The 15,072-nt window shown below is 29.6% G+C and overlaps 1 protein-coding gene across 3 annotated transcripts; it reads right to left on the reverse strand.

Moving 5' to 3' along the window:
• Positions 1-508: 508 nt before the first annotated feature.
• LOC105158556 (protein RMD5 homolog) lies at positions 509-5,670 on the reverse strand. 3 transcript variants are annotated; one of them, XM_088876794.1, is made up of 4 exons: positions 5,436-5,670; positions 5,283-5,326; positions 2,343-3,527; positions 509-1,929 (listed from the first exon to the last, which is right to left on the reverse strand). In XM_088876794.1, exons 3-4 carry the CDS (start codon positions 3,472-3,474, stop codon positions 1,874-1,876), a joined length of 1,188 nt encoding a protein of 395 aa, XP_088732920.1. In that variant the 5' UTR covers positions 3,475-3,527; positions 5,283-5,326; positions 5,436-5,670; the 3' UTR covers positions 509-1,873. The 3 variants fall into 3 exon arrangements, with proteins under 3 accessions (XP_088732920.1, XP_088732919.1, XP_088732921.1); XM_088876793.1 differs by lacking the exon at positions 5,283-5,326 and having other exon boundaries at positions 5,436-5,669; XM_088876795.1 differs by lacking the exon at positions 5,283-5,326 and having other exon boundaries at positions 509-3,527; positions 5,436-5,667.
• Positions 5,671-15,072: the final 9,402 nt, after the last annotated feature.

Here is a 15,072-nt window from a genome sequence, read left to right on the forward strand (position 1 = left end):
CAAATAAATATGAAATTATAAGTTTGAGTCCGGACAGATATATAATTATTATTTGTTTTTTGTCATACATTATTAATTGTAATTTAGACATTATTAAGGGATATAGCAGATTGATATGCGAGAAAACAATGTCCTTAGAAACAGAGCTCTAGATGTGTCCATGTAAAGATTAAATTGGAAAATGGCATCTCAATTTGTTACACGACTGTCCCCTGCGCTAGTAGGACTTCATCCCAAATTAGTGCAACCCTGAAATTCTAAGGAACAAAGTTTTCTTAATTTTTAGAGTTAATAATATTTAAACTTCCTCTAAGAATTCAAAATTACACATTTTTTCAGTAGACTTTTGAAATTACTCTTGCACCACCTCCAAAAATTCGAAATTACACATATTTAGATAGAAATATTGATGTCAGCGGAACATTGCATAAACTTGTAATTTTACGCTACCATCCCTCCAATTTCTCTATCTCCAAAAGAACATATATGTGTTGATAGATTTTGAAGGTTGAGATGAAAGAAAGAACACTTTATTGAAAGTTGTACATTGTTGCATGAACACCAAAAAAATATGAACCTCAATACACACTGCCAACCAAATGCCAGCTTTTTAAACCTTGGAAATACTAGAAAACAGAGATGAAGAAGTCACTTTCAAATCAATTAGTTGGGCAAAATGAAAGATGAGCATTCCAGATGAAATCATTGAGTCCCTCATCGTTCCCTCCCTATCCTAAAAACTAAGACTATATACAAACCATCACATGCTTAAGAGACGAGGTGGACCACGTAATCATTCACACCATACAGCTTCAGATAAATCCCACTCTTCCAGATCCCAAGAGAAATAGGAAAAACCAAAAGTAGATTTAGTGCATGCATTGCACTCAGCCTCTAAATTGCACCTTCAGCATAACTTTAGCTGTACGTTTGTAAAAACTAAGGAAAGGGGTTTGTGGGGCTAACTTCTTCTTTCTTGGTGAAAAGGGCTGAGTGCCAGTGGAGGAGAGATCCTAAAAAGGCTGATAAATCTATTCAAAAGTTGTACTGAAAACTCTTTCATGAGTTTTCTTCACTTCTTTGATGGATGGATTCCTTAAATTGCGCACCTAAAATGCTTTTGAGGGAATTTATGAAGCTCCCCTTTTATTGAATGCTACTGTAATGTATAAGTACAGAGGATTTTTGTTGTTGCTCTTTGCCCTACAGCAGCATGCCCCCCAGATATAACAAAAAAAAGAAAAAAAGACATGGAATGTAGGATCATTCCTCATTTTAGAGCTTAAGCAAGAGCAAAATCATGGCTTCAGACTGCTATTTACCTGAAAAGCCTTGATTCATATATTGCCGTGTTCCTTTGTAGTAATAAAAGTAAATAATTACACAGACATCTAGTGAGATTTGGACCTATAACAAAGGAACCCAATTTTGAAAAGTTAAACTGAAATCACTTTGTAGTTATTTATATTATAAACAACGAAGGTTGTTTGACATTATGGAAGAATCTATAAATAAAAGGTGAAGTATAAATTTTGAAAAATGAGAATTTTGTAACATCTATACAACTTAGTAGTTGTTTATGTAATTATTCAAACAATATTACAGAGGTAGATAGACTAGGCAGGTCATGACAGCTGCAACTGATGTCATTAACAATATTTTATCACTATCACAAAGTAAGAACGCACCATGAATATATATGTAAGAGTTAGAACCAAGCAAGGACAGAGAACCCTAATAGTGAATGTCTGTTTAGTTTGGATTTTATAATTTTTATTTTACACTTCTTGAAGATGTTGACAGCATCCTATGTGAATTCTTAAAGGGTACATGGAATCATGACAGTAAAGGCAAGGCATTGTGCATGCTGATTTTAACTTTTTGAAACATTGCCTTGATCGACTCCTTGTTGATGTGGTGTTTCTGAGCCTGTCATTCCTTAATCAGTAAAAGAGATACGAAATCCAACGTGATACAATCTTCAACCAAATATGAATACCTAAAACATCTATTTTGGAATCCTTCCACATTCAAGTGAAACCTACATGTCCATGTTGTTTTCATGAAGTGCAAAGTATATCTATTTACAATTCATCCATCGGTAAACCTTCCACGTTCAATATAGAACAAACTAAGGAACAGTACTGTAATGACTACATCTACTCTAAATGATACCATTACCTAGATGCATGAATTGTTTTCTGTATAGGTATTTCCCTTTTGGATTTGTGATCGGGGTAGAGGTGGAGAGTGAACCAAAGAGGCAAAACACTAGTAAGAGGCATAATATAACAACAATTTTCTTTTTTAGCATTATCAGATATATAACTGCCTACACTGACCTGCTTCAACCTCAGAGGGGCAGTAGGGGCACTTAAATGGCCTCATGCTGTTGTTTTTGGACAACTTGGTGATAGATTGCTTGCATAATACATGTCCACAAGACAACAGCATAGGAGGATTCTCTTCACTTGCTTGATCCCAACTCACCGGACATACAAATATGGAATGGAACTGAAACTCTCTATCCAAATCCATTGGCACAGGCAATTGTTTCATGGACTGCCATTCCTGCTTTTTCCCAGTCATCACATTCATCAGTTTCAGAAGGGTGGGCAATCCCTGAACTCCGGCTGCAATTGTAACACTCAACGGGCTGTCATAAGCCTGCCCTATAAGGTTGCAGAACTGCCTAGTGAGCTCCTCAGCCAGTTTGTCCCAGTGTGCGGAGGATAGTAATTCTGCATATGGTGAGGAATCAAGCCTCTCAGCCCATAACAGACACACCATAAGTTTTTGGATTTCAGCCATATGATTGGAAGCAAAAGGAGTCAAAAAGGTTCTAGCATACTTCAGAGCTTCATCTCTGCCCCTTCTCTGCAAGATCTCCACAAACTGGAGACCGTGAAGTTTCAATTCAATATTGGATCCATTTTGTTTAAGTTGTTCGTGATTATTCGAGGCCCAACTCAGAGCAGGCTCCAGATTTCGGGATTTGATGGCTTCAAGTATTTGATTCATTTCTAGAAATGGAGATTTATTTGCTGCAGCCTCTGGTTCCTTGGATTCATCCACAAAACAATCACCAACATCAAACTGGCAACACCGGTAGCAGTGGCTGGCAATTATTTGGTTAACAATATGGCTATCAAAATCAACATTGCAATAAGCCTCTGATATGTCAGGATTGAAATATTTCTCAAGAAGCTTAGGATATTTGCTCAACACAACATTCAATTCTTTTTGTGTCCCTTCCAGCTGGCTGGTAGGAGCAATTTCTTTTAACTTAGCTCTTAGTTGACTAAGAATCAACTTATGATCAGTAGAAGACGTAGAACCACCAGATTCTATTTGTGATAAAGCTTGTTCTATTTCTTGTCCAATTTGTTCAATTATTTCTTGAGATTTTTCAGATGATGACTTGTGCTTCTTTGTAACACGGTCAAAAGCATCTTTGATGGAATTCAACTCCATAATTGAACACCCAAATTCCTCAGGCTACAGTGGTCTTCAAAAATAATTGTCACCTAAAGAAAGAGACAAAAGACTAGAGTCACAACATAACTGAATTTCAAAAAGCTATACATGAGTACACAGAGAAAAACATGGAGACACTGCCTCCACTGCCTCCAGGGTCACGTGGAGAAGGAAACCATGATAAGCTATGAGAAAGATGAAAAGAAAAAGGACTCTAATCAATTTAACATAGAAAAAGAAACATGAATAAACAATAGTAGCATTCTGCACAAATGACATCGAGAAATCTAAAACTGCGCCATTTGGCAGCATCTAGTAACATGCCATCATCAGTGCATTCTAGATATGAGGTAAGAAGACTATTATAACTGCAAAAATAACCAACAAGAAAGAATACGAAAAGAAGTTTTCATTTGAGGAAACAAAATGATATAACATAGCACTTTTTACAAGGTTCCCAAACATCCAATCATTCAAGAAACAATTAGTGCTAGTGAAGTGATACATTCAGATCTGCTACAAAATGAAGAGAATCACCAGCCTCAGCGTAGAGAAGATGTGCATTTGGGAAAGAGAAGAAAGGCCCTTCAATATTTTATCACATAAGAAACTCAAGAAGATATGAAACACTCTCAAGCCATGGGAATTTACTCTTGGGCTTTATATATCATTCACAGGAACAACAATCACTCTCCACCTATGTTCAATTCGAACAAGGTTCAAACCTAAACTTGGGCTGCTGTACCCTAACTACATATGAAAACATCTAAAATGCTAAAGGATGTCGTGTGTCATTAGAGAAATTCACTTACGTTCGATTGCTCTCTAAAATATTAAGATAAAGAACATTAAGTACACTTAAAGCTGGTGTTGCTAACATTTCAGAACTCATGACATGTAGAACTGTAGCGGAACAGTTTGCTATCTCTAAGTTAGTCCAACACCATAAAAGTAAAATTCTTTGGGGATGTCACATGCATTCTATGTCGAATGTTTTTACAGTGACTCATTTTTTTTCTTTTTTCATTTTTGCATTTTGCTTACTAACTGTGTTCAGTATCATCAGCAAGGTCAGCAGTGCCATTGATGCATCTTATCTTAGGGAGGTAGTTCCAGCAGACAAAGTGTGTGTCCTATATTCTATCGTGAACTAGTTTTGAAACAGTCTTTGAGAATAGATAATGTCATTAGGTTACCATAATAATGTAAGGGTGGAGAAGGGGCTTAGAGGAAAGTAATATCAGCTAACGGCAGAAAGTAGTTATTTTAGTATTAATGTTAAACTAATTATAATTTAATCAATCAAACAGTGTAACCAAAAAACATATCAAGCAAACAGCAAACCAAAAAATTTTAGCCAGAACATAAGAAAGATGATGCATTCCCAGGTATATCCATTCCTTTTATGCAAAGATTAAGCGTAGGTTATTTCTGCAAGAATAAGCATCCTAGATACATGTTAAAACTGAACTCTAAGCAACTTTGGGCCATAAATCTAAAACTAATCCTAAGAATCATATAATAAAAAACAATCCTAAGAAAATAAGGTTCCTTAAAAAGTATAATCCGTCACAACTACTTACTGAAAAGGATGCAGCATCCTAAACTCACCAAAGAAGCCGGAAAAAACTAAAGTGATGCTCCAAACACGTCTAACTTTACATACTATCAGAAAAAAAGAGCATCAACGAGACCGTAGTTTGTCCTCAATATCAGCGTCAAAAAGTTAGCTCAATTACGCGGAGCTACTGATCGCTGCAATCAAACAGCTGTACTATAAAAAATCATAAGCAATTTACACTCACCAAAGTCGAACAAAATTTTACAGTTTCATCAATGAAATTTTCACCTAAAATCAAATCAAATTCAGGAAACAAACTATTATTCAGATCGTCAGGAGAATTAAAAAAAAAAAAAAAACACGAAGAAGTAAATTGACAATGATTCAAGCACATTACCTGCGTAACCGGAACGAGAAGTATTCTATCCAGCTCAGTGCGGAGCAGAAGAAGAGTGACGAAAGTGGAAATTGCAGTGATGATTGATTGAGGAACAGCTCAGGGAAAATTGTTTGCTTTCGAGAAAGTAAACGATGAGAATCGGAGAAATTCAGCGTCCGATCTTTCTTTAAATTCGGAAAATGTTTTGGCATTTTCAGTGACAATTCCCCCCCGGCACTCAGCGGCCTTAATGGGCTTATCTTTCTGTAGCCCATATTGTCCAAAATACAAAACCCCTGCCCCTACTCTTAGGATGGGCCACTCAATCAACACATATTGTGAAAGCTACTTTGTTATAATCTATACCAATGGAAAAAGAGAAGACATTTTTCACTTACAAACAATACGATTTTTATTACTACACTAATTTTTTTATAATGCCGATGATATCTTAAATTATTTTTTTTCTTTTTAAAATATGATATATTGATTATATTTTATTCTAATGTATAAAATATTTTAAAGCATGATATTATTTATTATATGCATATAAGAACAACAATTACAGTAAAAATGAAATGAGATGATTTTGCGACTTAAGAAATGGTCAACGTTGTTTAACACTTTTAATGTGAGTCGATCATTCTCGTTAAACTCTACCCTAGTGATTAGTTTGCATCTGACTGAGAGTACAATTCGCTTTCTCTTATTAATCAACAACATCATCTAAAATTTTAAACTGTTAGAAACGAGAATAATTTAATATTAGTATACTGGCATGCCCCCATCATCTGTAAATCATACGTGTTAAACTTTTATTTGATAAATAAATGAGTGGCAATAAAATTTGAACTCAAGACCTTTTGTTTGATCTAACTCTGATATCGTGATAACCATCTCATCCAAAGGATTAAGCTATTAAATAGGATAATTATCTAATATAAATATCTTTTAAATCTTTTATTAAATTAAAGAAACGTGAATTTTATATATACTTTTATAAATATATATATATATATAATATGTAATACAAAACGTTTCAGGCCAAAATTAATCTTTCTTTATGTTCTAGTGCCAATTAGCACTGTGTTTGGTTCCAGCTGACACGAGATTTTATTAGCCTGGTTAACATAGTATGAATTTTAAATTATTAAATATTACAGGGACAATTATTTTACATCCCTTATTTATGATTTATTCATATAAATTATCCATAAAAGTTAACATCATTTACATAAATTATCTCAATTTTTTAGAAAATTATGCATGCACTCGTAAAAAACGCCATTATCTAGGGATGGTTTCTATAATTATGCAAAAAGTAAGGATAGTTGAGGCAAACAAACCATAGGTCAAAGGATGTAAATATAATTATCGTAATATTAAATGATTTCCCCCTCTAACAGTTTAAATTTATAATATAAAACGATTATTTAATATAGTATCAGAGTCAAATCAAACAAAAAATTATGAAATGTGTTAAAATAATAATTGATTCTTGTATATTTTCTTAACAGTTTAAGCTTTTAAATGGAGCGATAATTTAGCACTCATCCAACTTTAAGTAGTTTTAGAATTGAGTAGAAATCTAGTTAGTTGGTTTTTACTCCTTTCACCTCGCTTTCCAACCATTACACACGCAATGGTTTGAAAAATTACATATAGTACTTTGATGTTTGTTTCTGCCTAACTAATAAATGTTTGTTAGTTAAAATTCACCGAATTTACTATTATTACCAAAAATAAATATAAATCCATATTTACTCTTGATAACTTATTACTTACTTACTGTGAGTCAAACAAATATATTCTGACCAAAATACTCTTATAAGGTTGAAGATATAACCCCATACGTTCATTGTCATGTGAAGATATATAAAGTAGTTTGGACAAAAATATTTATTTGACCTGCAATTGATCATTAATAAGTCAATCGATGTAAATATAAATTTTCTTTCAATCTTTGTACTAATATAAGCAAATTCGATGATTTTGACTAATGGATATGTCTATTTGTTATACATAAATAAACGTCATGAATATTATATGTAAGTTTCCAAACTATGGGGGATTTATGTATAATTACATCAGATTTTATGGAATTACAACGTAACTATTAAAAAAAAAAAAGACTTAGTGTTTAAATGTTTTGTTATAATTAAAGAAAGAAAGCATAATAGTCTATATTAAATTGATAGTGAAGCGAATATTAATCTGTGAATCTTGAAATTGACTTGTTTTTTGAATAAATAATTTTCTCCTATAATAAAGGTTGCATACATCGCCCCTTTTTTGTCTTAGTTAATAATACTTTGCCCCTTCTCAATTCTTGAAATTGACGTATCACCCCTTTAAAATTCTTAAAATAAACATTTTGCTTCTTAATGATGACAAATCAACGTTATCAAAATCCATATTATATAAAAATGATTATATACCTGCCTTGCGATTAAGCAGATTGAATCTGTGTTTCGAGTGTAAATATAGATTTGGGCGATGTTTTTTTTTTTTTCAACTAGACGATTTTCAGGAGCTTATAAGCTCTTTAAAAAAAAATTGCTAGACAATTTTCAAGAGCTTATAAGCTCTCAAACATCTTGTAAAATATTTTGAAGAGCTTATAAGCTCAGCAGACAACAACTTAGTCGCAATTCATATTCGCATAATGAATTATAACATAATAAATCAGAACGTCATAATCACTTTTTCTAATATCAATTATTACAAATTTATCATTAAAATATCATTATACATAAGTGACAATAATATTTGTCTAACTTTATATGAATTTATTATAATTTATTTAATAATTTTTAGTCATATTTATGTATTGTTTGAATTGTGTATTACTCAATTACCCAATGTATTAAGACATTTATGGAATGTCGAAACTATCGTTTCTTTTTTAAAAAAGCAAAAAAGGTTTGACATAAAAGGCATGAATTATTACTACGTTTTGTTTTGTGTTGTCATTTTAAATATGTCATCAATGGTCTATAAATGTTGCAATAATTCATGTCCTTTATGTCAAACCTTTTTTGCCTTTTTTAAAACAGAAACGATAGTTTCGACATTCCATAAATGTCTCGGTAAATTGGGTAATTGAATAATACGTTAGTTCAAACAATAAATTAATATTACTAAAAATTATGAAATAAATTATAATAAATTTATAGAAAATGAGACAAATATCGACACGTTACTCGGACCCATGACTTTAAATTTATTCATGAGAGCTTGACTTAATTCGACTAAAACATCATTGATCACGGAAAATTTGGTGTTTATTGTGTTTTAATTCTTTAAAGTTTCCAAAAATAGTTAAAAGTGAATTCATAAAAATGTTTATCAAATAGCACTAAGGAGAGATATAATTACTTAAAATTTCAAATCTGAGAGACGTAGACATCCAACAACAAAAGTCTTCCCAGATGTGGGAGGAAATGTTATTTCATGCATCAATTAGGTCAGATCGCTTGTTTCTATCATATTTAATTAGTGCACTATTTATAAGTCAAAAATGTAGATTTTAAGAAAAAAATTATGACTTTTTTAATACAAATAAGAAAAGCAGAGATAAGGCAACCAGATACAGAGGATCTAAAAGGTGAATGTATGGAGATGACGAATTCTTTAGTTTTATTATTATTTTGGGTAAATTATAGTCGTATTTTTTAAGATTTTGCATAATTATAAATGTGTTTTCGTTGTTTAAAATTGCAATACTTTTCTTGTTTTTAACGTTCGTATAACAATGAGCTCAATCTATTAAGTTTTCATCTAATTTTTGTGGTGAATTGATAAAATACCATTTTAAATTATGAATTGTAATTTTATATACTTTTTAAAATTTTATAAAATATTTTTGTGAATTAATATTCTTAATGGATTATTTATTTTACCTACCTTCATATTTTTTTAATACTTTTTCAAATATTTTATTTTAAAAAATCTAACAAGGGTAAAGTAGATTTTTTTTACTTCGCCATCTAAGAACTATATAATTATTTTCTATTTGATAGCATCCACCTAAAATCCGGCTTTGATGGCATTTAATCCCAGAGTAATTATTGACAAATTGATGAAAATGGTTTAACAAAGGATAATTACACTCTATTTCCCTGAGGTTTGACGTAATTATATATAGATTTTCTGTGGTTTGGGAAATTACATCTAGCACACTTGAGGTTTGCATCTGTCTAACAAATAAGTTTCCCCATTAGTCAAAATTCAATAAATTTGCTGATATTAACAAAAAACAAATTGAATGAAAATTGATATTTACCTCTGATTCAATTAAAACTGACTTCTTACAAGTCGAATATTTTTTTTCAGACTAAACTATCCTTATAACGGTGAAAATATACCTCACCACATGCATTAACGCGTGAAGATATATGAGGGTTATTTGGTCATAAAAAGATTTATTTGATTTGCTATAAATCAATAATAAGTCAATTGGGGGTAAATATAAAATTTTTTGTTAATTATCAGTAAATTAGGTGAATTTGGACTAATGAAGTGACTTATTTGTTAGACGGAAGCAAACCTTATGGGTGCTAAATATAATTTCTCAAACCACAAGAAACCTACATTTAATTACACTAAACCTCGGGAAAGGGGAGTGTAATTATCCCTTTAACAAATTACAGTTATACTCAAAACGCTTGTATGCTCAATCGTGAGAACCAAACAAGACGCTATTGTATAATTAATCACTAATCTATGATCTATATCTACACTAATATATATATATATATATAAAAAAAAAAGTCTCTTCACACTCACAAACAGCGGTTAATGGCACTACCGCACTAATTTTTTGTGAAGTAAAAAATATCCTTCATGATAAAATAACTAACTTATTCAACTTTTCAAAATTTACATTAATTGCTAAATTATTTTTTTCATTCTTTTGTTTTTATCTACGTAATGTATTTATTTATATATTTTACTCTTATTTATAATATATTTTAAAGCATGTAAGATTATTTATTATATGCATATAGGAACGACGTGTCACAGGGCCTAGTTAATATAAAAAGAAAAGGCCTCCACACTCACAAATGATTGTTAATGACACCATCGCACCAATTTTTTGTGAAGCCAAAATACCCTTTCAACTGATAAGATAACTAACTTATTCAATTTTTGAATTTTACATTGGCTGATAATTTTTTTTTAATGTAATGAATTAATTTAAATATTTACTTTTATTTATAATATATTTTAAAATATAAAAAATTATTTATTATATGCACGTAGAAACGACGGCCACAATAACTAGTAATATAAAAGGAGAGGCTCTCTACCCTCACAAATAGTGCGACACCGACTCACCAAATTTTATATTAACTCACAAACTAGTTTTTTTTCTTTCTTTTTTAATATTGTATATTAATTTATATATTTTATTATTGCTTATAATATATTTTCAATAGTAAAAAATTATTTATTATATGAATATGAGAATGAATTACATACCACAATAGAACTTATAGTAAACAAACAACTAATATTAACATAAACTAATACACACACGTAAGCGAAACATGAACCCACATCTCATGATTTTGGAGACTCAAATTTGTCAAGTACCCTTAGACGACAATCCAATGATCCGAATTTCAAAATCTCTTCTCATAGATTTTGAATTCAAACTATGAATTTGTGTATATATATATATATGGCGCCAAAAAAAAGAAAGGGTAAATTAGAATGAGTTTTTTTTTAAATTTGATATAATTACGAATACCCTTTATTTATTTAAAAAATTATAAATACCTCATGATATTTGATGAAATTAAGTAGTCTTTAGATGGAGGTATGAAATTGTCAATTTTACCTTTACTGTAACTTTTAAAAATAAAAAATAAAAAATAATAAAAAAATCAGACGAAGTAGAGGAAAAAATTTGAGAATTTATAAAAATATTACCCACTTAATCCATAAAAAAATACAAAATAAAGAAAATAATTCATAGCCCCACAAAAGCATTTTAATCAGTTCACTATAAAAAATAGATGAAAACCTAATAAAAACTAATTGATTGTACTAATTATTAAATGCCCATTAAAATTAATAGGGTATCATCAATTTTTCGAACAATGAAAAAAATATTATAATTATATTAAATTTTATAAAAATCTATTATAATTTACCAAAAAAAAATTATCAACTAAATTAAACCTCATCCGAAAAGACAAGGACATTGAATCACATTCCCAGATTGCTTGAAAATCGGGTTACCCTTATCCCAATTCCCACCAGAGTACTATTAATTGGGCGTCACCATTCCAATTCTATAATAAGAAGAGAAAAAAGGCATAACCAGTTCATCCCTCCCCCATATCCGACAAATCTCCTCCACTCCCTTCTTACATCATTTTCCTTCACACCACCTTCCCCCTATAAGCTGTCCATCCCTCCCTCCCCACACGCCACTTGCCTTCCCATACATTATTTATGGAAGAAATCCTTTTTCTAGTCTCATAAAATAAGATAAAATTTATTTTAGTATCATAATTATATATGATATTATTTTTAGTTTTATAAAATTCATAATCACGTATTTTTAATTTTAAAAAGCCATGTTGGTTGTGGTTTTGGGATTAAAAAGATATTGTCTGAAATTAAAAAGGCGTTCAGATTTAGAGACTAAAAAGACATGATTTTGAATTTTATGGAACTAAAAACATCATCTGTCATAATTGTGATACCAAAAAAAATTTTAATCTTATTTTGTAAGACCAAAGAAGTATGTTACCCCATTATTCCTCCTTCCTCAGTACTTATCTTTGGTGATCATATAACCGTTTTCTTTTAATAAAAAAATACATAATTACCATACTACACACCTACGTCTTTATCTTTTAGCGGAGAGAATATTAAATTGCATGCATTTTGAGCACCTATTTCATATTTATTGAATTGAATAAATTATAACTGTCTTCCCTAAAATTTGACATAATTATAAATATATTTTTATTATTTAAAAAATTATAAATATTTTTTTAAATAAAAAATAATTATATAGTCCATAAACAGTAAAGTAGATGTTACTATTTTACCCTTACTGAATTTTTAAAAAACTATATATATTTGTAAATATGTAAAAGAATTTAAGGATAGGTAAAATAAATAATTTATAAAAAATATTAGTTCACAAAAAGATTTTAAAAAATTATAATTTATAATTTAAAAGAGCATTTTGGACAATTTATCATACAAATTAAAGAAAAATCTATCAAAATAAGCTCGTTACTAGATAGACATTAAAATCAGAAAGTATTTTATAATCTTTTAAATAATGACAAAATATTCCGACAATTCCACAAAGGTAAGTGTCAACTTTTTATTTATTCGAATCCATCGTATCTTAAGGGGAAGGCCACGACGATTATGCCATAAACTTCATTGCATTTTTCTTCTTCTTCTTTTTTTTCCCTTCAAATTCGATATATTTTTTTTAGTATTACATCGATTCAATTAATTCACTAATATAATAAGAACAGTAAACAACAAATTACAATAATTTATATAAAATAAAATAAGTATCAGCACGTTCAATAAAACTCAAACTCATGACTTCAAATTTGTTCAGATACAATTGTATTTACCCACTTATAAAATAATCGGACCCGAAACCCCCAAGTCAGTATGAAAGCCGTTCGAAGCTTCTTAGATAAAACCTGCCTTTCTGCTCCGCATAAATCGAAAAGTGGGCCTTTAATGTCATTGAATATGACTTTAAGCAGTGGGTTCCCGCTATTCGAGAAATTAGGGAACAACGCTTGTTGCAGTTTCATTATGTTGTTGCAGAATAATAGTTTAAGCTTTTATTTTTGTAGTGTAAGTAAGTTGGATCAAAAGTTGTAAATTAAGGGAATAAAAGAAAATTTTGGTTCCATAATTTTGATTCGAATTCATTTTATTTTTTTAATTTTGACAATATTTAATTTTTTATTTAGTAATTTTGCGTAAATTCTTTTAGCCTTATTTATGATATTTTTGCCCAATCGATAATAAAACTTAATAACCCATCCTAATGCTTTTAAAAGGCTCGGCATGTTTTTGAAATAAAACTAAGCCCCCATAAATTCATACTTTATATTTTTCACCTTGCTATCGGATATTCCAAATCCCTAATTTAGTTATGAGATGCAAAAAGAATGGAGATAGACTAAATTTGCTCTTTTAAAAGTTGTGCAGGAGTAAAATTGTCAAAAAATGGATCATATGAAATCACGCATTTTTTAAAATTACAAGACTAAAATTAAAATGCGTAAACTTAAAAGACTAAAATTAATAGCATGCATAATTAAAGGACTAAACAAATAAAAATAATTTAATATTTTTATGATTTTACCTCTAAGTTGTTGAAGTTAGTACAGAGTTGTTTCTAATTTTAGACTTAAATCGACTTAATTTAACCAGTTCAAAAAAGTAGAATTTGTAAAAAAAAAAATATTATTTTCAGCTCAATATCAGCAATAAACACTTATTTTAAATCCTTGCAGACACCCCGTAAGCAGTAGTAAAAGTTGGGAGTATTTGAAAATTAAGATTAAAAGTAAAAGAAATAAAAGTTGGAATTGGAGTGTTTGGAAAAAAAACTTAATATTTATAATTATACAAATAAATTGCAGAAGTTGGTGGAAGGCTGCTTATAACTTTTGATATAAATAAACTTAATTTATTCAATTTAAAAATAGAAACTATGAAACAAAAACACATTTTTTATTTTATTTTCAACAACAAATTAATAATCACTTATTATAAGCCATTGAAAAAACGTGGAAGTCAGACACCAACACTTTCACACAAATTTATCTCCAATAGGTGGCTGTTCTTTTTAACAGTAAATTAATTACAATTATACGGTAAATTTTAATTATTAACAATTAACATACTCAATTATTAGTATCAAATGTCTTAATTTAATTCTCGATGACTACTATTATGATCGATCATCAATTACTATTAAACTACTCTAACTCATGTATTGATAGGGTAACACAAGTCATAGTACCTCAATTTCATCAACTCCAACTGATAGTTTAGATTAATATCTTTTACTTATATATGTCGGATTACTAAAAAAAAATATGATTTTACGCTACGGTTAATTATTATAGTCAAAAGAAAAAAATCGTGGTAAATACAAATCAATCACGGCTTCACAACGGCCATTAACCGTTATTTCTGTATGTGTGGCCAAAATATTAACCATAGTCAAAACTACGGCAAATGTTTTGGATATGGCTAAAAATCATAGCGAATATTGATTAATCATGGTAAAAATTTAAAATTTTATTTTGGTTTTATTTAACTGTGATTAATAGTATTAATTTACCAAAATTCTTAAACCGTGGTCATTTATAATGTAGCAAAAACTCAATTTTTTTTTAGTGGATTTTATTCTAATTGTTGTATATATTCACATTGGCAAATCAAAGATTATAAGTATAATCATTACATTAATAAAAGAGAAGCTTCTTTTTATATGTGAAATATAATATATTACATTATTCAATATATTTAAATTCAAAATTGATTAAATGCATAGATAATTTAAATAAAAAAATATTTTAAAGAAAATAATGAAATATGAAACTATTTTAACACTAAAAAAAATAATTATTAGCTACAATTT

This window comes from Sesamum indicum, linkage group LG13 (assembly GCF_026168435.1).
Source record: "Sesamum indicum cultivar Baizhima isolate 11 linkage group LG13, ASM2616843v1, whole genome shotgun sequence".
NCBI lineage: Eukaryota > Viridiplantae > Streptophyta > Magnoliopsida > Lamiales > Pedaliaceae > Sesamum > Sesamum indicum.